Source organism: Ictalurus punctatus, chromosome 18 (assembly GCF_001660625.3).
Source record: "Ictalurus punctatus breed USDA103 chromosome 18, Coco_2.0, whole genome shotgun sequence".
NCBI lineage: Eukaryota > Metazoa > Chordata > Actinopteri > Siluriformes > Ictaluridae > Ictalurus > Ictalurus punctatus.
Window position 1 is genome coordinate 1,252,501 of NC_030433.2, and position 22,189 is coordinate 1,274,689.

Here is a 22,189-nt window from a genome sequence, read left to right on the forward strand (position 1 = left end):
AGCAGTCTCCTGATCTCCACTCTGTCAAGGTGCCAACCCCCATTCACTCCTCGATTATCATGACCAATCCTGATTTTCTCAATGATGTCACCGATGTCCTCCAGCTGTAGAGACAAAATTCCCTTTGACTCTGTAATTATCATCCCTACCATGACACGATCACAAAAAAAAGTCAATCACACTAGAACTAATGTATAAATAACGCTATTTTTACTTAGAAATAAATATGTGCAAATAAATTGTCATATTGAAAGGTTTATATATAATGCAAGACAGCTATAAACCGTAGAATCAGTTCATCGTGTGTGTGTGTGTGTGTGTGTGTGTGTGTGTGTGTGTGTTTTACCTCTACAATGAACATATTCTCAGCTCCTCGTTCAAAATACATGCACCTCTCTCTCTTGTTGAGGCAGAGCGATTTCTGAGATGTACAAATGCCATTCTGCCCATAGAGGACGATGAAGACGTCAGCATCTGTCCCCGCCGCAAAAATGTCACTGGTGAAGATTATAATCTCATATGGAACGTCTGGAACATGACAGTTCAGAGGGTATAACATCACTCAGGAGAGATCTTACAGGCAGCTGGTGGGTTGTAAAAATTTGGGAAACACAGGTGTCAGCTGTTGAAGTATAAGTATATATATATATATATATATATCTGTGTGTGTGTTGGGCTGATGGTCTGGCCTCCTGTTTAATTCTCCATCTCTTCACATTAGGGCATTAAAAGGCTTTTCCAAAAATCAGATCGACAAAATGATTAGAGCTTGGCTCTAACTAGCTCAGCTGAAGAAATGTAAATAATCAAAACATCATGTTATACTTAGAATATATATCGATAAGATAGCAAACTATACTGGTTGTGTAAAACTGTTAAGAATTATGTGACGGACAGACTAATGCAGCACGTTTGAGATGTCAGTCATGTTGTTCATTACCATATCAGTGATTGGCAGTTGGTTACAAGGTTCTACCCCTTTGAGAGACGTGTGTGTGTGTGTGTGTGTGTGTGTGTGTGTGTGTGTGTGTGTGTGTGTGTTTCGTACAAGGCGTGTACAGTCTCGTCTGTAACTTGTTATGGTAGAGATCTCTAAAAATGGCACCATCATCTTCTTTTTTATCAAGCCAGCGCCCGCACGGGAAACACAAACACTGGCCCAGAGATGGAGCGTCAATCTCCACCCAGTCCAAAAACCATCCAGGAGCGCTACCTAATACACACACACACACACACACACACACACAGATAGGCACAGACACACACACACACACACACACACACGTATGCATGCACACGTACACTGTAAATAATTGTCTGTAATATTTACACCAAATCTAAGGGAGCAAATTTCTATATAAATATCAAAGGTCAAAGGTCAACTTGAAAATGCATGTAACATTTACATTAACGATGCATATGCATCCACAGGCTGAACTGTGCCTTACCATATCTGTTATCATATGTCCATAGTCTATATTTTTATGATGGCATAGCCTGTGTTTGTATATATTACCAGTTATTAATAGTTATGCATCATTAATGAGTGCTACGCATGTATTAAACGTTATAAAATCCATACAGATCATCTCTCTGCCCAAACAGAAACATATTTACCATACACTACAGCATATATGCTAATCTCTACTCTAGCCTAGTAGCCAGAATTCTCATTTGTATGGTTTGTGGTCAAGAATAAATCCTATACATTGTATATATATACCCTATATACTAAAGTTTCATTAACTGAGCTCATACACCTGATTAATATAATAAAGAAAAATATCTACTTTTGTTTTTTGCTGTAAAAAGAACAGCGATTTGTTACAGTGTTAACACACATGCAAATACACAAGCACACACGCACACAGAAAAAAACATGGATGTGAATAATATGTACACATGTACACGCTATGAACGTTTAATGTACTATATATACTATATATATATATATATATATATACACACACACATATATACTATATATACTACATTATATACGTTATATACTACGAACGTTTATATAATGTTTATATATATATACTATATACTATATACTATATATATGGTTTTGTCGCCCATTTAGTTAAATGTCAGGGAAATTCCTAAATTCTTTCTATTTTTTTATTTTTCTATTGAAGGTTAGAGTAGAATTCCACTTTACAAATATGTCCAGTGTTTGTGAAAATTAGCAAGTCATACATTGTCCTTCACATATATATATATATATATATATAAAACCATGACGATGTATACTGAGTGCAGGTGTTAATCAGTCACTGTAATTGATGGCAGGTGTATACTAATTAGTATTTAACATGAGTTTGTTTAATTGTGATTGCTAGATTGTGAACACGGCTACATTCCCAATTGAGGGTGCGCAAACTTATGCAAGCCGGATGTCGGAGGTTGTTTTTTTTTTGCGAGTGAACGTGTATGCTCCTGTACGTACCTGCGTTGTCGTGTCCGATGCGGATTCTTTTAAGGCTGCCCAGGTCCACTGCCTCTATAGTGAACTCATCGATCATACCCTTCTCAAACTTGTTCTTATTGTTCTTTGAGGCCTTCAGATTAATGATACCTAATTACACACACACACACACACACACACACACACACATAATCTACACTTAATAATGGCATACCGTTCAATTTCTTTTCAAGTTCAACTGCTCCACAACATTAGTATTTTTGTCTGACACATTAACACACACACACACAGTGTTGATGCTGACCTGTGTCATCATTTGTCCCGTATAAAACAGTGTAAACATTGGCATCGGTTCCAGCGTTCTTTTTGTCTCCTGTCTTTATTCGCACGGTGTATGTGGTCGTCATGGCTACCAACACATTACATAGTAGATAAAGCACAGTTACTCTACACCTTTACTGTTAGCTATATTGAACTATAGCTATACTGACAAACAGTGACAGGGATAGTAAAAAAAAAACATGTTGATATATTTATATATGGATTATATATTCAAGCAAAAAAAATTTAATTCAGTAGACACACACACACACACACCAGGTTCTACACACTGCCTTTGGGGCGTAGCCAATCCAGTGAAATAGAGAAAGCCATGATATATAACACTGTCCTGTAATGCTTTATATGCCTTTTTTTCCAGGTTCTGACCTTTTTGTTCAAGTCCAAGCTGCGCCGGAGATCCTTGGTCAGATTCCTTCATCATGAATGCCTCATCCACTGGAACTAGCTCACGTGCTAACTGTCCGTCGTCTTCATCCACTGCTAGCCATCGCTGACAGGGGAAAAAATACCTGAAACACATCCGAAGGTCTGTGTTGAGGATTTATTTAATCGGTTCTAAACTCAGAGTCTGTCTATAGACTGTAGATCGGTGGGACAGACGGCCGCTCGTATCAGTGATATAGATGGGTCTTCAGGGTGATGTCATTGTTCATTGCCCATCTGAGGTTTTAGTTAGGGATCCAGCAACGTGATAAAACGTCAGTGCTCAGGGCCCAGGGGGATCGACTTCATTGGCAGTCTTGTAGTCTTACACATTGTACAACATGGTGCTCTATTTCGAGTGCATTCCAAAGCTAAAAAAATAATTAAAAAAAAAAAAAAAACAACCGAAATTTCCTTTTGGTTACCGAAGTTAAAAGTAGTATTCGGTTTAGAGCATCGCATTATTTAGCTATTATACTAAAAAATAAAGAAGCCACTAGAAGCACCCCTTAAAGATTGTGACTGTGTCGATTGTGTAATTGTGATAGTAAAAATGCGTGCTATCGTTTTCATGTCGCTTACGTCGTCTCTTCCTTTAGGTCTACGATTTCCACGCGGTCCAGGTACCACCCTGCACTGGCCTGTTTGTTATCGTGGCGAATCCGCAGCTTCCTCAGCTGCCCCAGGTCGATCGCCATGAGGGTGAACACATCCACCTAAGAGAGGTCAAAGGTCAAACTGGCAGTATGTGTGTGTGTGTGTGTGTGTTTGTTTCAGGTGTTTGAGATTCTGTTTAGAATGTTACTACATAAGCTGGCATATGTCGCTTTTAGTGTGTGTGCCAGCCGTAGATATACATATTTGAGACATAGCTGATGACAGGATTCCGTAGTTAATGACATGAACCATCCCCCCCTCCCCAAAACAGGCCTAGCAACGTCCCTGGTTTGTGCATGTATTGCTTCACATTCAAGGATCAGAGGATCATTTGCTAAATGAACTAGTTTTGTAAGATCAGGCTGTTGACTTGATGAAGTTTAGCTAAGCGAGTAAAGTCACTCAGTTAAACTGAAAAAGAAAAAAACGTGTAACCACAGGTCACAGCGTATCGTGGATCGAGATGATAAGACTTTGCTGTTTTATTAAAGTTTTCAAACAAGAGATTGTAGTATATTATTTTATTTTTTTTAAATATGAAAAAATGTCACCTGTCCTCGCTCAAACTTGTTGAAATGGTTGGATTTGCGTAGCTTTCTCTCGCCCGTGTCCCCCATCTCGCCATAGATGTTGATGTAGACGTTTGCATCTGTCCCAGCACCCCACATCGGGCCGGTGAATACACGAATCTCATATGTGTTCTCTGGAAAACACACACACACACACACACACACACACAAGTATAAATACAATGGCCATAATCTGTTGAACGTAATGTGCTGCAGTTCTTGTGAAGCGTTCTCTCTCTCTCGTATGTGTTGCACTACACTATATATATATATAGGCTACAAACAATAATATATATATAGTGTAGCGAGCTTAGACTGTGACGATTTGAGCACAGACACATAGAAGGCCACTCAGGTGCAGAACGTGGAGAGTTTTATTCAGCAGTGTTCAGCAGTGGTTACTCTCCCTCTCCATACCCTCCAGATCTTCATAATCCTCAGCCATTAGCTCCACCATGATCTCCCCGTCCTCCTCGTCCCGAGCAAGCCAGCGGCTGCAGGGAAAGTGAAACGTCTTCACCACCTCTCTTAGCTCTCCCGGATCTTCGTCTTCCTCCTGCACATGAAAAGCGAGGGGGGTAGAGGGAGAAAGAAAGCAGAAAGACTTGAAATCTTGCGTGAAATTATTTCTCTCTGTAAAATAATGGCTAAGGCTCAAACCATTTATGTTCCTAAAGAGTCAAATGTCTTGTCTATCTGTAGCCTTGCTCACCTTTTTCTTCTTTTTCTTTTTCTTGTCTTTCTTCTCCTCCTCTTTCTTCTCAGGTTTTACCATGGCCATGATGAGCCGTTTCACGTCCACGTACTCCAGGAACCAGCCAGGAGCCATCCCTGCTCCATTGTGCCCAATACGGATCTTATAAACTCGCCCCACGTCCAGAGCCTCAATCTGACATGACAGTGGGAGGAAAGAGGCAGTGTGTGTATGTAGTAATATATATATATATATATATATAAAGGTATATATATTTAAAGGGCAAAAGTAAAAGCATGGGTTCGGTTGTTACGGGGGTTGAGCAAAGAAAATGTGGTTTAAAAAAGCCTTTTTTTTTAATCTTGAGACTTGTCCAAAGCACATGCTCACACACCTTAAAGATCTCGGTGGTCCCTCTCTCAAAGTTGTTCGAGCGACTCCTTAGCTGAATCACTTCAGTCTTGCCCTCTTCACCATAGATTTGCAGAAACACCTTGGCGTCGGTGCCAGCCGCAAAAACTTCCCCCGTCACAACTGTCACTTCATAGTTAATCACTGCAATCAAAACACATAACACTTAACAAGACGAGTACTGGTATTTGTATAGACCGACTCGTAGTATGTGTTATGGCTTTCCAGACTCCCGGTTGATCCCTAACGTGGAATGAGACATTCAGCCCACTGCAATGTGCTGAATAAAGTGGACACAGAGTCACTATAAGATAAAGGTAATCTTGTAACTATTTCTGATATTTGTATCACATTATTATGTCATTATGCCATCATAAATAGTCCCAATAGTGCGTGTGTGTGCGTGTGTGCGTGTGTGTGTGTGTGTTGTACATTTTTCAATATCCTGTATTTCGCTCGGGTAGATCTCAACCTCCACTTTGCCATCAGCCTCGTCTCTGCAGAGCCAGCGGTGACTGGGGAACATATACTGAAGTCCGTGCACCGGCACCCAGATCAACACACTGTCCAGGAACCAACCTGCCTGCAGGCCCTCATTTGTATGGCCAATCAGGAGTCGATTTATCTGCAGGTCCCGCCCACAGGGAGCCGAGGTCAACACACAAATTCAATTTTAATTTAAAAAAAAAAAAAAAAAGCCTTCGTCACAGCACATAGACACAAGAAGAGTGCAATAACTTCACATTTCATTCTCGACCTATATCTATCTACACGGATCAGACACTTTATTAGGAACACCTGTACAGGTGCTCATTGAGGTAATTATCCACACAGCCAAACATGCGGCAGCAGTGCAGTGCATGACATCATGTAAACACAGGTCAAGCGGCCGATTTCCTTCAAACTGCATTTATTGGAAGGCTTTTCATGTCATTAATTCTGTTATATTTTTTATTATTTAAAAAAAATGATTTATTTTATATACCGTGTTGATACAAAGAAGTTTATCAAGCGACGCACAAAGAGAATCATTTATAGCTAAGGATAAAAGTTGAAGATGATGAGTTGTGAAAATTCACCTGGCCAAGGTCAAAGGTCTGCACGGTGAAGATGTCAGTCTGGCCGGTCTCAAAATAGTTATTGTGGCTAGTATCCGAGGCAACAAGCAGGATCTTATTGGTGTCGCCTTTCTCGCCGTAGAGTTTTACAAACACTTTTGAGTCTGAGCTTGCACCGCTAATGCTGCCTGTCTTTATCGCGATGTGGTAACTCACATCTTTAAAACACACACACACACACACACACACACACACACACACACACACACACACACGGACAATTTAATTGTTGATTTTGCCATTGAGCTAGATGTTAATGATTCAGTGTGTGTGTGAACTCACTGAACAATCGTTGGCCATCCGCACTGGGCACCAGCTCCCGCACTATCTGTCCATCATCTTCACTACGATCCAACCATCTACAGAGAGAGAGAGAGAGAGAGAGAGAGAGAGAGAGAGAGAGAGAGTAAGGCAGCTATAAAGACAGAGAAAGAATGATTGTGTCTTAGAGAGAGGTCACTATTTGTGGTTGTATGTGGTGATGAATGTCTGACCCCTTACAACCACCTGACACCTAGTCAACCAGATGGATATGCATATATACACACAGGACTGTGCAAAAGTTTTCGGCACCCTATTTCACTTAGTACAAATTTAGTTTGTTTACTACTGTTTACTGGGCTTCAGAGTGTTTTTTGTTCAAATGTAGAAACAATTAATTTATTATTCATTATAATAATTTCATTATTTTGAAGCCACTTTGCTCTGCAACATTTCTTTGCACGTATTGATACACACACACACAAAACAACACACACACACACACAGAGTAAAATCCCTAGTGTTGAATTAACACCCAGAGTGTTCATTTGTGCATATAAATTCAACTGAAAATGCAATTTATAACGACTTCACCAGTTTCAAAATTATTCAACCCCTTCATGGGAAGCATGTTTAGATACATCAACACTCTGGGTGAGATATATATATATATATATATATATATAGTAGCATTAATTATCTTCATTAATAGTTATGTCAATGGAATGTCCTCATAAGGATGGTAGAATAAATGTGTGTGTGTGTGTGTGTGTGTGTGTGTGAGAGAGAGTGAGAGAGTGAGTGTTTGTAACTCAGCACTCTCCTCTGGTCTAGTTAGTGTTTCCAGCGCATCATGTTTCCGGCGTTTAGTCTCCATTAGTAACCAGGCACTGTTTCCTCATCTACATAAGGACTTAAACACCACTCTCACACCTACGCACAACCTCTCACTCCCTCACTCTCCATTCTCTCTCTCTCTCTCTCTCTCTCTCTCTCTCTCTCTCTCTCTCTCTCTCTCTTGCTCTTATATACACACACACACACACACACACACACACCGTCCAGACACTCATAGGTTGGTAACTGTTTGATTACGAGGTCTACAGCAATGATTCTACAAGCAATCGGTGATTGTGTGACTTCTTCTACAAAAAAAAAAAAATAGAATAGTCTTATAGAATAATTTCTCAGAAGACTCAGAAGTTTTCATTTTTGCTGAAGAAGATTCCACAACAGTCTCTGGAACCGGACTGGTGGTATGAACCCCATTCTTCCAAAAGATATTCCCTCAGTTTGGATTTTTTGATGATGGTGGTAGAGAGCACAGTATAACATGTCAGTCAAAAATTCTTCCATATTTGAGCATGCATAGGCTCAATTCCAGTTCAGTTGGGTTTTGAGATTTGGTGAATGTGAAATCCGTAACATCGTTTTCAAACCCATCAAAGCATTCAGTGACGTGTGTAATTGTGTGGGACTCTCATAGCTTTTCATGTGATTGGATGCTTGACCCGCCTGTTACAGGGAAACTCCACACTGGTGGACTCGGGTTGTCCCTCCTCTCTGATCAACACTTTATCCAGGAACCAACCACAACCTCCACCCCGGCCATCATGACCGATCCTCAGCCTCCTGAGGGTCCCAAGTGATACAGCCTCTATCATAAACTCATCTGCCTGTAGCAAACAGAGAGAGAGAGAGAAAGAGAGTTTTAGAGATTGGAATGCTTTGGTATTTTGTTTGCAGTTGCTATACTCATGTCAGTTGATCTATCAGAGAGACAAACGATATGGATCACAAATGTGTGGTCACAAGATAAAGTCCGCCCCTTTTTTGATCCCTCTTATGTCGGCCAAATGTATGCTTTGCATGTCTCAGTTGCTGTTCCCATAATTGTATTTACTACAAAAAAAAATCTTCCAAACATACCTGACCAAACTGAAGCTCTGACAGTGGCGTAAAAGTAAACTGCTTGTCTCACAGCTGAAAGTCATATTTGTGTTTAAAAATGGACAGAAGTACTTCAGTGGTTAGCTTAGCTTAGCTCAGCTAGCTAAACTTGCTAGTCACGCTTAGATAGCTAGAATGGGGCGAAAATCTGCAATTACAGAACTGGAAGAATGATTTACCGTCTCTCTGACAAAATAATTCTTAAATGAACATATTTTTTTTTAAATAATAGTATTTTCTCTCAGAAACACAAGTGGCAACATTGTGCTAGCAACACAAAAGAGGCTGATGGTGTTGAGCTGCAGCAACCATCAATTACACACGCAGTTAAAAATATCATTAAAAAATCTCAATCGAGGCCAAGTCTATTTTGGCACTAAAAGGACGTTTAAGTGAGGAGAGCACAGAAGCCCAAAATTCACAGTTTTCATCTGAACATCATCAGCATCATTGGAACTACAATCAGAATATTGTTCGGTGGACAAATGGGCCCAAATTCACTCCGTTTGGCCACGCGTGCCATCGGCAGGTTTGACAAAAACAGAGGACTGCGTGCAAAGAAGTAACTCCCTTTTTAAAAAACACAATCATGATTAAAAACTTTCTGCTGCTTAGAATGTGTTGTCGATTTTATTGACCGACGACTGAATATGAGAATAACTCACGTTGCCCTTCTCAAACTTGTTGACATTGGTTTTGCTCATAAACATGAACCTCTCTCCCGTGTCCCCCAGGTCTCCAACCAAGCTCATATACACACTCGCGTCCGTCCCGCTGCCAGTTACGTTCCCTGTGCAGATAGTGACTCGATACTTCACCACTGAAAAACAAAACATTGGTACAATCGCACAAGCTGACAGGAGAATATATCAGAAAAGCAAAACGATGTCAGAGGAGTTTAAAAAAAAAAAAATAATAATAAAAAAGATTTCCCATCATCAACTCTGCTCAACAAATACTAAAGTGAACATTGAGCCATAAAGCTTGTTTAGAATGAACTATTTCTTGTTGGGTTTGTTTTTCTCCTATCAAAGGTTTTCACATGCCAGAGGTTTGCGCATTTAATCTGTATTATTCAAGGAGACATTATTTAGAATTGAGCCCAAATCCTATTTGTTAGGTGTTTGAGAAATCCTCGTGTAAAGTTGATTTAGCATCTAGTGGCCAGGCAACATTTTCACTCGACAAAACATGATGTGCTTTTATCTTATAATTGCCATTACACCACCAGCGTTAAGAAAACAGTTTGTTAGCGAGGTCCTTAGGCTACCTTTCACACCTGTCCGATATTACACTTAGTATACTACTTGCAGTATTATACTAAGTAGTATAGTAGTATACTACTTGCAGTACTATATTTGTGCCTGGGGTTTTTTTTTTTTCTTCTTAATTTTTTTCCTCTGCACACATTTATAATTCCTGTGTGCTGTATATCACAACATTTGGCCAAGCTAAGCTTCTGCGAGGTGAGAGCAGATAACATACATAAAAATCACAACTATATTTCCATGAGGTATAAGAGAAACAAGTAAAAGTCACGCTTCGGTGCGGGTGTGCATTACAGTCTTTATATACAATATATATTTTACGTGACATAGAAACGGTATTAGCTTTTCTTTTTCTTTTTCTTTTTTATAACTGATGAAATGAAAAGAGTTTGGTTGTATTTTGTGGTTCTCTTACATGGCAGTGGGTCTGGAACATGGACTCCTGTAGCTGGCAGTTCTCTGATGATCTCCTGGTCATCCTCGTTGATGTCCAGCCAGCGATTACAGGCAAAGTTATATTTCTCTCTGGTCATGGTCTTCATTAAGGTAACCTGCATGCACAAACGCACGCTAAGGTCAGCACAGATGCATTAAATTCCTTCATAGGAAAGTGATAGGAAAACGAATCATTCTCACTCTGCCTAGGTGCCAGCCGGAGAACGGGTGTCTCTTCTCGTGCCAAATTCGCAACTTCCTTATCTTCCCAATCTCAGGCATCAAGATCTACCACCCAAGGGAAAATATTGTTACGTTAACACGTGTAAAAAAAATTGCACACCGGACCTACAGATAAGTCATATCTGTGACCTAATAGTGAAACAGGTCATTTTCAGTACCATGAACTTGTCACACTGGCCCTGCTCGAAGCTGTCTGATTTGCTCTCCAGCTTCATTTCGTCGCTTTTGCCCTTTTCCCCATACACTTGTATAAATATCTGTGCATCTGTACCTGCTCCTTTTGTTTCCGATGTAAAGATCCACAGTGACCATGGGTACTCTACATATCAGAGAGAAAGAGAGTTTGTTTCCGTGTGTATTAATTCATCCATGCATTGATTCTTCTACTGAGCCACTAAAGAATAACGACTGAACAAACCATGCTGATGTTCCCTTGTTCGTAGTGGATCTTTTTTTCTATCTATTCGCATGAAAACTGAATAGAAGCTCAAAACATAACCTAAATTAAATAAAACTGTTACATGTGTTTGAGGTGGAAAAAAACAAACAAACCCCAATGTGAAAAATAGGGATAAATAGGGAACCATTACATTAGCGTTACAGTGAGGTATGTTGGTGCAGGACTTGGGCGAGAGAAGATCATTGAAAGGAAACGGGCGGGTGGGTGATAGAAAAGCGCATGGCAGACGGACAAATATCTCACTCTTCAGTTTGCGTTTGCGCAACGAGACCATTTCGTACAGCTCCCTCTCTACCAAACCATCTCCATCGTCTTCATCCAACCAGCGGCGACATGGGAAAACCTGCTGTATCCCTGTAAAAGGGCAATACACTGTCACCTACGAAAAACAGAAAAGACAAGGGAAATAGAATGGCTAGGAATAATATTAGCTTCCTATCCTGTTAATACTCTGTCCCTTTGACCCGGGCAATCTTATATGATTTCACAGGAAGACAACTGACCGCTGTTACTACATTTGTTTCGGCGTATTTAAGCGATGTGAAATTTGAAAATATTTACAAGAACATAGCACACGTTCTTCGACAAAGAACCTCAAAAACATCTTCACACAGAAACACACCTTCTCGCAGTACCAGCCACAGCTGATTCCGGCATTGTCGTGGCCGATGGTGACTCTGCTGAGTGGACTGATCAGATCCATAATCTCAACATTAAAGATGTCAATCTGAGCGCGCTCGAATGTTCCACCTTCCAAAAACATCTTCCCGCTGTTTTTGATGCCCTTCTGGCCGTGCATCACCAAATGGATCTTGGAGTTGGTGCCAGCACCTCGAATATCTCCAGTCATCACCTGGACGTTATACACCATCGCTACATACAAACAAACACACATGTAATGACATTTTAAAGTGTTGAATGGTCTCTCTCTCGGTCTCTCTCTTGGTCTCTCTCTCTCTCGCTGTCATTCACATACATACCCATCGGTTGCATAGCTCCTACTGCCACATCTCTCTGTATCTTCCCATCACCTTCGGCTATGTCAAACCAAGCATCGACAGGAAACTGATACACCTCCTTATTACCCAAATCATCTATGACCACCTGGAAGACACACACACACACACACACACATAGTTCTATAAACGGGAAATTAATACAGATTAACTGACATTTCAGACGTAACATGATCAAATGTATATCTAAATATTTTTTGCTCCGTCAGTGATTTCCCAAAGTAGCCAAAACTGGATGGAGTGTAACGTGTTGCCATGCCAACACACAGACTGACAGATGGCCTATAGTAAGTGTGGTAACGGTTTCAATGTAACGACTATTGCCGGAATCGAAACAGAATTATGTCGTGAACACAGACAAGACGAGTGATACTATCAGTGAAGTATACCAGCGCTGTTGCACTGTGTCTTTAGACCCTAGAGTAAGTAGTGATCAATACATTCTTTTTATTTATTTATTTATTTATTCATTTTCATATGATTCATTTCCATGTGATTCATTTCCATATGATTCATTTCCATGTGATTCATTTCCATGTGATTCATTTCCATGTGATTCATTCCCATGTGATAATACATTCTATTTCTTTTCCAGTCTATGATCTTTAAATGGAAAGGACAAGGGAATGCATCACTGCGACGAATGATTTCCAAAAGATTTTTCCATGACCTGTGTATTCAAATTTTCATCGACGAATTCAGGGGGACGATAATCTCTAAATGGAAAGGGCATTAGAATCCATCGCTGTGCGGTGTGATATTTAAACCATGTTTGTATGAGCTGTGTGGTCGAATTTCAATCAAGTAATCTAGAACACAATACAATTTGATAGCGATGTAAAAGTTGTGTGTGTGTGTGTGTGTGTGTGTGTATCTGTGTCTGTGTCTGTGTCTAGGGAGCTTCTGTCCATGACCATATCATGTTATAGTCTCTTGTGTAAACTCTTAAGAAAGGGGCTCACTAATCTAATCAAAACTGCATGAATTAAAAATCACTCAGTATGAATTACAGACAGACAAAAGCTCTGGACAAATGAATCATTTATTACGTATCTGAGTATGTGTGTGGGAGTATGATTATGCATCCAGACATCCAGACGTCTGGACGCATCCAGACGTCTCCACTAAGAACTGTTTTTATTTGATCAGAGAGGGAAAACTATTGAAAAATTATATTACAAATAGAACTATTACTTAATTATAAGTAAGAGCCCCCCCCCCCCCCCCAAAAAAAAAGTCTAAATATTGTGTCATACTATGAATCGCTGAATATCTATTAATGATTGAAAAGATGTTTCCTTTCAGTTTGTATGTTTAAAATAAGTAGTGTTTGATTATATAGACTAGATTATATTGATTTTAAGATCTGTTCTTATTTTTTTAAATCATACAAAAAATAACTAACAGAGCTTATAAATTTGCAGAAGGGTTGTCAGTTAATATCTGGATAAATGACTGGGAATATTTCTGGAATACTTCGATTTTATACAAGTATATAAAGTCATGTACTTGTGTGTGTGTATGTGTGTGTGTGTGTGTGTGTGTGTGTGTATGTGTGTGTGTACCTTATCACAGCCCCAGCCTGCTGAGGAGCCCTTGTTGTTGTGTCCAATGGTGATTTTTGTCAGTCTGCCCAGGTTTGGATTCTCAATGGTGAATTTATCCTCATTTCCCCTCTCAAAAGTATCCTTCCCTTCACTCACAAGTTTCCTCTCTCCTACACACATACACATGTGTGAAAAGACACCAATCAGAAAAATACTCTGCAGCAACAACTCTGCCAGCGCAAAACATGTGCATTGTGTAGCCTCCCATACCCAAGAGCACAACAAATAATCAAACACATCAATTGCTATTATTATTTTAACACACACACACACACACACACACACACACACCACATACCAGTATCTCCATGCTCTCCAAAGATGGTCAGATAAACATCTGCATCTGTTCCGCTACCTTTGACATCCAGTGTAAACACGCTGATAATGTACTTGTTTTCTACAAGTCATGAACACAAATGCACGCACACACACACACACACACACACATACATACATACACACAAACACACATACACACATATTATCAATGTTTTATTAAATATTTTTTTTATAAAATTAGCCCGTGAACATCTCTACATATTGATTCCCATAAAACGCAAGGATCTAACTTTCATCTCACGCTGTCTCCCCTCTGTGGGGTGATGTAGAGCACAGAGCACTTCTGGAGGTTTATGTGGGAGTCTGCTAAATGCTGTAAATGGATCTATATATATATATATATATATATATATATATATATATATATATATATGCATGATATCTAAACTGGGTCCCATTCTAAACTCCACATCTGAAGACTTTTCCCTCTCTGGTACTCGTTCATCGTACAGTACTGCTTTGCCACTTTTCCTTAGTTTCTTTACGTCTTGTTTCTCGTTCTGATGTGGCCAGGTTCTGCCTTCACTAGTGCCTTTCTACTGCCCGGTTCATGTCTAGAATGTATTTGTATGCTGCAGCATTAAGATTTCCCTTCACTGGAACTGAAGGGTCTTGGCAAGGTCGGGTTCTTGTTGGAGAACTATAATTTAACAGAACAATATCAGTTTATGAAACGAATGAAATCAAAAACAGTTACTGCTAATGAAACTCTAAAGTTATGAGCAGAATGCCACTGTACCACTGACTGTATCTTACGTTTAGGGATGTTCATAGGATTAAGGCTGCCCAGGAGGTATCTCACGGTAAGTCCATCCCCCACATCCCGGGCCAGCCAACGGCTGCAGGCAAAGAAAAGGCGAAGGTGTGGCCTGTTCATGTCCAGCAACGTGACTCTATCCAGATACCACCTGGCACTCATTCCTGTGTTATCATGCTCAATCCTGAAAGATAGGAAATGCATCATAGGACACCAATGTGCTATACAGTGTGTGTGTGTGCGTGTGTGTGTGTGTGTGTGTGTGTGTGTACCTGAGTTTTTTTATGGGCCCGACATTGTGTGTTTTAATCCGGAACACGTCAGTTTTATTCTTTTCGAATGCCACGCGGCTCCTGTGATGCAAATTGAGGAAATAATTAGATCGATTTTTTTTTTTAAAGCGACAGAGAGAGAGAGAGAGAGAGAGAGAGAGAGAGAGAGAACTTTGTGGTGTCTTGAATTTGGTTCTTGCAAAAACAATCCCTTATTAAAAATTATTTGCATTCATTATAAATGTCGTCTTCAACCCCTGACCAAACTAAAGGAATACTGCAGTGTCTTTCAACCCAATCTTTATTTACCACATCTGTAGCATATTAGTGATTATCATGTACGGGAAATCCCGTCGTCTCAACACTCAACACACTTATAATAGAGATCTAAAAGCAGTGGGTGAAAATGACCGTGTAACACAATTCACTCCTTTTAAAACGAAAATTAAAACTACAGCTATACAATACAAGCCGTTACTAGGAACGAATGAATGAATGAATGAATCTACTATTGAGATGAGATTGTCTTACCAAAGCTAAGACTGAAGCAATATAGTTAAAGGGGAAAGCTGAATGTGTTGGTATTGCGTAATCGAACATGTCCTCTCCTGAAAAAGCTCATGAAGCTCATCGTTGTCTAAAAATGTGTTCCACATAAACATTTCTGTGCTCGTCTTGCTACAGAGAAATATCTTCGCTTTTTGTTTGTGTTTTGCTTGTTTGTGATCACCTATACACTACAGATGCAGGGTATTCGGTTGAAATACACTTTAATCAAGTCACACACATCGCAACAACCGAAAAATGATAGGTTAAATTGCTCACAGCTCTCCCCCCGACACCCCGACACACACACACACACACACACACACATACTAAAATCCACATTAATTAACGCCACTCAACATTCAACACTGGCAAACCTCATTAGCAAACTTTGGAAATGATGCAATTTAGGCAGTTGGAGAAGTTCTGCCAAATTTCATCTTAATTCCAAAATGTTGCATTCTGACCATCAGATGCAGGCCAATCAAAGTCCAGGAAAAAAAAAGCCAAGCTGATCTGATCTACACCATCCTTTTAACCACAGTCTGATTAGTCTAACGTATTTTTCACAAGTCATTATGCAACATAAGTGAAATTGTCATCTGAGCAAAGAAACACTCTCAGATTAATCAATATCTGCGTAATTTCCTGACTTATTGATTAATGCATGAAGAAACAACAACAACAACAACAAAAAAAGAGTTTCAAGAGTCTGGTTACAGCATGCACATAAATTCTACACGCACACACACAAAAAAAAGTGCATGTAGAAAATTTATCACACATGCAGACTGAGTTAGCTTTTCATTTTTTGAGACTGGGAGTAGATTCATATAACCATCCTATCCCGTTGCGCTGAATAAGATTAGGATGTCATTTGATCTACTTCTCCTTCTTATTAAGGACGAGTGTACATTGCAATCCTGTACATAAGAGCGTCAATTTAGCAGTTTACTATTACAGAATAGTTCAGTTGGTTTGAATATAGTTTGTGATGCTTTTTGTAATTTGTGCGAAAGGGTGTGTGTGCCTCGTTGTGTGTGTATGAACCGGACGGAAGGTCATGATAAAAGCACCCAGAATGCTCTCTCTCTCTCTCTATATATATATACAAATATAAAAATCATCAAAGAACAATGCACTGCCACACAAGTTATTGAGTGGCCTTTTTTTAATAAGGTAATACCTCCTTTCAGTGCTGAGAAAGCAAAAAGAAAGACAGAATTAGACAATTAAACATCACGCCATTGTTCATCTTTACATTCCACTGCGTTACGTACTCTGTCTAAACATGTCTCGTTTTTAACAAAAACTCAATTCTATGGGAATTTATCGATTTGCCTAGACTGGAAACATGGAGCTTTCCAGTCCAGCCCTTGGTAACACTTAAAACACGGAATTAACGATTACCGGTGTGCGAAAAAATGTACACTGGTTGGGTTTACACATTTTTATCTATCTTTTTTAACTAAAGGCCCAAACCAACCATTAAACGCCATTTATATAGATAGTATCCACCTCAGTTTTTAAATATAAAACCTTGTCATTTCGACGGACTGCATCGTATTTCGTAGAGAATTTCACCACGGAAAAGAAAAACTTTTCCAGAACTGAAATGTCTGCCGATGAGCTCCCGCACGTTAAAACTAGGGATACTCTGGCTTATTCTCTATTAAAATAGAATAGAATAGAATCATATAAAATATCTTAAACCATAACAGTTGGAGGATCTCCTGGAAATCTTCAGAAGGATGGTGAACTCACTTGCTGGCGAGGAGAACCTTCGGTGTAACACCATACTCTCCGTACAAGGTGACAAAAACATTAGCATCGGTTCCTGCTGCTTTCACATCGCCTGTTACTGTCACCACCTCATACACTATAAAAGAGACAACCATAAAGAGAGACAGTCGGTTTAGTTTAGCCTTAGACTACGTACTGAATTTCCCAACACCAAATGATGATAATGAACGCTGTCGGCTCTTCATTTTTCCTTCTCTGCTTCTGAAAATCGAACCGATTTGACCTTTGTGTCTCTGCCCCATTAGGAAGTGCTTTAAAACGGGAAGAAACCTGATTGCTCCAAAGGTGAGCGAGAACTGGTAACCACCTTTCTACTAGAAGTCACACATACAGTATTAACTACAATACAGCACTGACTTATTTGACTGGTATTATTTAAATAACACTGTAAATACTTTATCGAAATACTATATTTCCGATCAAACATCTGAAATTTCTGAGTACTACGTGGATTGCAGCATCACACTGAAAAGTGGTGTTCTAATACAGTTACCCTGACCGGTGCTTGCACTACTGGATGTAATTCAGAACGGAGCAAGAACGCAATCCCGCTAGTGTTCAGTGTTAAACTGTAAGGGCAAAATTGGTGAAGGTAAAAAGTTGTAACTTAGCCGAGGCCGCCGGGAAAAAGAACAATACTGTCACCTTCGTTACGGCTCTCATTCTTGAACAATGCGAAGGGTTGTGGGTTTGCCAAGTAAAAGTTTTTACAATCAGGTCTATGAGGCATAAAACCAGAAATCTGACTCGGAAATATTATCTAAGTATAATGCCAGGACAGGGATGAACCAATTAAGATGTCTTCATCGACTGTCTGAAGCAACCGGGTCTGATGAACCATTTAAACGATCCAACTCATGAATATTAATTCTATTTCATAGCTCCACCCATCACTTTTACCTACAGCTGTTTTTCATAGGTGGTTACTACAAATTCAAAACAAATTTGCAATCATAAAAGCTTGTGTAAAACCTTTCCACCATTTAACTTTCTGTGATAATCATGATTACGGTACGTTTTCTTGTCTTTTTTTTTTTTTTTAACATTATGTTATTAACAATAGAGACTAGTGTTATTCCGTGAAAACCGATTTGAGTTATGCAGACCTTATGTCTCGTCCATATAACATCAGTTACTTGAGAAAGACGTCTCTACAATCTCAGCCAGGAAAGCCCACAAATTATTTATCTTATTCTTTGTACATCAAAGGATCATTTGTCCACTCCCAATATTCTCATAAGATCAGGTTTCACCCCAGAATATTCTCCAGTTCTACACAGATAGTACTTGGAAAGCTCTGGAGGAGTTTAGAAATAACCAGAAGTGTGGAAAAATATAAAACAACAACGACAAAAATAAATAAATAAATAAAAAATGAAAGCATCATTGATTTGAGAGTTGAATAGGACATCTGTTTGAGTCTGACGGTCTGAGTTTCATTCTGGATTTGTCTAATCTATTGGTTCAGCTAGAAAATGTGTTGGGTCAGCAATAAACAGCAGTTTGGAACAATCTGACTCTTGAATTGAGGTTAGAGAGAAATATGTTAATTGTTGTGAATGCTGTTTGATAAGTGTGCATCGATGCTTACTTTTTCCTGGGTTGTTTGAGTCACTAGAACTGTAAATGAATAACCAGCTTATATTTGAAACACGCATTCTCCAAATGGCAAAATAAAATGGTTTCAAAAACCAAGGTTTTTATTGGTGATATTGTATAGATATATATGCTATGCCTGACCAATTTCTTCCTAGAAATGTATGAACATAAGGAGGCTGCATGAATAGACCAATTAGGGCATTGTGTTTCAGCCCATAGAGAGGTGTCAGGCTGTTCAAATCCAATGCTGGTCACTTGCCAGCTTCTCCTCGTGCCACCATGCCTCTGCCATGACTGGCAAATATAAGAGTTTGCTAATCAGAGCAGGCTCCTGGGCACTAGCTAGGAGAGGTGGTTTGTGGATAAAAATTTGTGGACACCCGCACCCCTACGTGGGCCTGCTCAAAACTATTGCCACATATATATAAGCACACAACTGTATAGAATGTCTCTGTATGTTGTAGCATGACAATCTCCCTCCACAGGAACTAAAGGCCCAAACATGTTCCAGCATGACAGTGCCCCTGTGGTGTGGAGGAACTCAAGTGACCTGCACAGAGCTCTGACCTCAACCTCACCGAACACCTTCGGGATGAATTGGAATGACGTCTGAGCCCAAAGATTTCTACATTCTACATCAATGCCTGGCCTGATTAATGCCCTGGGAGCTAAATGTTCACGTCCCAAAAGCCATGCGCCGAAATCTAGTGGAAAGCGTTCTCAGAAGCTTATATAGGTTCGTTACGAGTCATCTTATCTGAAGTTTCTTCTCTTTCTTATCTTAATAATGGTGCAGCCGTAAAATCAGATGCCAATCAAAGATTAGCTTACGGGATCTGTGATTCATCAGGATAGCCCTCTAGTCGCTCGCCTATGAAAATGAGCTTGAGAAAATGACAGCCAATCAGATAGGGGTCTTCCAGGAAAATGAAGGTCTACAGGTCTACAGAGTCTACAGAAACTGAGCTACACTTGGGAATATGACACTAAAACTAAAATATGAATACTTTGTGCAAATTCCATGATAAATTTCCATTTCCTGTATGTTTGCTTCATATACACTCAGATGAATTAAAACAGAAAAATGCCCCCACGTGATACTACGTGGAATAGGGTGCATTTATAGCATTCCTGTATGCATGCAAACGAGAAATAATAAAAATGCGTGGGTACCTTTTTTCTTATAGTATTCATCTTCGTACCCATCCGAGTCCTCCGAGTGATAATTCCTAATCTCCTGCTGGTAGAGCTCAGCGTAATCTAGCTGCTTGTTCTTTTTCTTCCCTTTCTTCCCTTTCTTTTCATCATCACTCTCTGAACCCTTCTTCTTCTTTTTATCCTTTTTCTTCTTGTTTTTGTTCTCCTCTTCCTCTTCGGTCTCTTCCTCCTGGACTTCCTCGTCCTCCTCGGCCTCTTCAGCAGACTTCTTCTTCTTTTTTCCGTCTTTACTCTTCTTTTCCATGTCGTCCTCTTCTCCTTCTTCGGCTCCTGCTGCCACCTCACTTTCTGCCTCTTTCTTCTTCTTCTTCTTCTTTTTCTCTTTCTCTTTTTTCACCTCCTCACCATCTTCCACTGCTGGAGGTTTCTCTTTTTTCTGCTTTTCCTTTTTGACTGGCTCATTGTTGTTCTGCTCATCACCATCCTCTTCTCCATCTACTGCCTCAGCATCCTCCGTCACGTCTTCCTCTCCTTTCTTTTTCTTCTTTACCTTCTCATCTGTTCCTCCCTTCTTTTTCTGCACTTTCTTACTCTTCTCCTCTCCATCGTCTGCTGTGCCCTTGGGTCTTTTTCTTCTCTTCTCACTGTCCGGTGCGTCTGGGCTGGCAGAGGTCCGACTCTTTCCTTTCACCTTTGGCTCCTTCTCCTCTGTTCTGTCATCCCTTTCTTCAGTTTCGGGGCTTTTTTTCACTCTTGCCGGCATCTTTTATTCATCTAGCAGCATGAAGAGTGTTTCCTCGTCTGTTTCAGTGGTGTTGGGTGACGCCGCCTGACCCCAGGTGCAAAGGTGCAGCTGGAACTGGGCCTCAGTGTGGAGCTTGTTACAGGTCTTGCAGTGTAGTGTGGAGCTCCTGAATAATTACTGGATGGGGAATGGGTCACATGACCTTGTAGCCATCAAATTATTTGCTACAGCTTTAAGACACTCTTCTATCATATCTATATTCATACATTATTTGTGACCTTATTCTGTCTTGTCTTCGAGGAGGACAGTGTTGTTTCCTCTCCAGATCTCACACACACAGTTTGTAAAAAGTTTGTATTTTCATTAAGTGTATATATGAAATTAATGAAAGTAGATATTAAACCTGGCTTTATAGGGCAGAAAATAGTTTTTCGGAATATTATCAGTTTGTGCCTGACTTGATGCATCAATTTGCCTGTCCATTCTGTGTTTATGCTACTCATCCTATTCATAATGGCAGCCAAAAGCACCTGATATTTCTACATAAACGTGTTACAACTTGGGGGTGAGCTAGTGAAAATCGAGAGGCACAAGGAGCGAGTGAGAGAGAGAGAGAGAGAGAGTGTGTGTGTAAGGGGAGGAGAGGGGATGGGCTTCAAAACTTTCATTATTCATTAGGCACGGATAGCTTTACTGCACACACACACACACACACACACACACACACACACACACACACACACATCGCTAAGAATACATACGTCCAATCCTATCAAAGCAATTAAATTAATGTAAATTAATTAATCAGTACGATTACATTACAATGATAAGACTGTTTAACAGAGACCCCTCACCATGAATACAAAGGACCCAGTGATAGCTGTTCAGCTACCATAAATGTCCCTCCATTGAAGTTTAAAACAAACAGAAGAAAATACAAACAAACACATAACATACTCCTAATGACGACCTACCTGAGAAGATATATAAAGAAGAATAGCAATTAGATATTCACCTGGACATGACACTCATGTGTATATATCCACTACTGTTTGACTCTCTGTTTATGTTTCCTCTTTCTATAC

The 22,189-nt window shown here is 39.8% G+C and overlaps 3 protein-coding genes across 3 annotated transcripts in view; all 3 read right to left on the reverse strand.

The window, feature by feature from the left end:
• loxhd1a (lipoxygenase homology PLAT domains 1a) overlaps nt 1-194 on the reverse strand; it is a 13,334-nt gene extending 13,140 nt beyond the window's left edge. The window contains exon 1 of the mRNA XM_047161990.2: nt 1-194. This exon is cut by the window's left edge and continues 13 nt beyond it. Within this exon, the coding sequence (XP_047017946.2) occupies nt 1-152 (152 nt within the window). The 5' untranslated portion in view covers nt 153-194.
• Nucleotides 195-507: 313 nt separating this feature from the next.
• On the reverse strand, nt 508-8,175 carry LOC128635355 (lipoxygenase homology domain-containing protein 1). Its single transcript, XM_053687957.1, has 13 exons — nt 8,153-8,175; nt 6,928-7,004; nt 6,607-6,803; nt 5,960-6,152; nt 5,511-5,671; nt 5,135-5,311; nt 4,840-4,978; nt 4,405-4,556; nt 3,779-3,912; nt 3,140-3,282; nt 2,736-2,840; nt 2,355-2,581; nt 508-528 (listed from the first exon to the last, which is right to left on the reverse strand). Exons 1-13 carry the CDS (start codon nt 8,173-8,175, stop codon nt 508-510), a joined length of 1,749 nt encoding a protein of 582 aa, XP_053543932.1.
• A 198-nt stretch (nt 8,176-8,373) lies between these two features.
• On the reverse strand, nt 8,374-21,122 carry LOC128635356 (lipoxygenase homology domain-containing protein 1). Its single transcript, XM_053687958.1, has 14 exons — nt 20,595-21,122; nt 17,826-17,913; nt 17,564-17,678; nt 14,981-15,165; nt 14,184-14,282; nt 13,844-13,995; nt 12,243-12,366; nt 11,885-12,135; nt 11,221-11,641; nt 10,961-11,121; nt 10,761-10,847; nt 10,540-10,675; nt 9,522-9,676; nt 8,374-8,582 (listed from the first exon to the last, which is right to left on the reverse strand). The coding sequence occupies exons 1-14, from the start codon at nt 21,120-21,122 to the stop codon at nt 8,397-8,399; spliced, it is 2,688 nt and encodes an 895-aa protein (XP_053543933.1). The 3' UTR covers nt 8,374-8,396.
• Nucleotides 21,123-22,189: the final 1,067 nt, after the last annotated feature.

Bases quoted from the DNA above. Each gene is read 5' to 3' on its own strand.
- LOC128635355 (XM_053687957.1), bottom strand. From the start codon at position 8,175: ATGGGGTTCATACCACCAGTCCG. The intron at 4,979-5,134 runs GTGAGCAAGGCT...TTTCATGTGCAG, and splicing joins AAAAGAAAAAGAAGAAAAAG to GAGGAAGACGAAGATCCGGG. The intron at 2,841-3,139 runs GTCAGAACCTGG...ATGTGTTGGTAG, and splicing joins GCTTGGACTTGAACAAAAAG to CCATGACGACCACATACACC.
- LOC128635356 (XM_053687958.1), bottom strand. From the start codon at position 21,122: ATGCCGGCAAGAGTGAAAAAAAGCCCCGAAACTGAAGAAAGGGATGAC. The intron at 17,679-17,825 runs GTCAAATCGGTT...TCTCTTTTATAG, and splicing joins AATGGGGCAGAGACACAAAG to TGTATGAGGTGGTGACAGTA. The intron at 12,136-12,242 runs GTATGTATGTGA...GTTTGTATGTAG, and splicing joins AGGAGCTATGCAACCGATGG to CGATGGTGTATAACGTCCAG.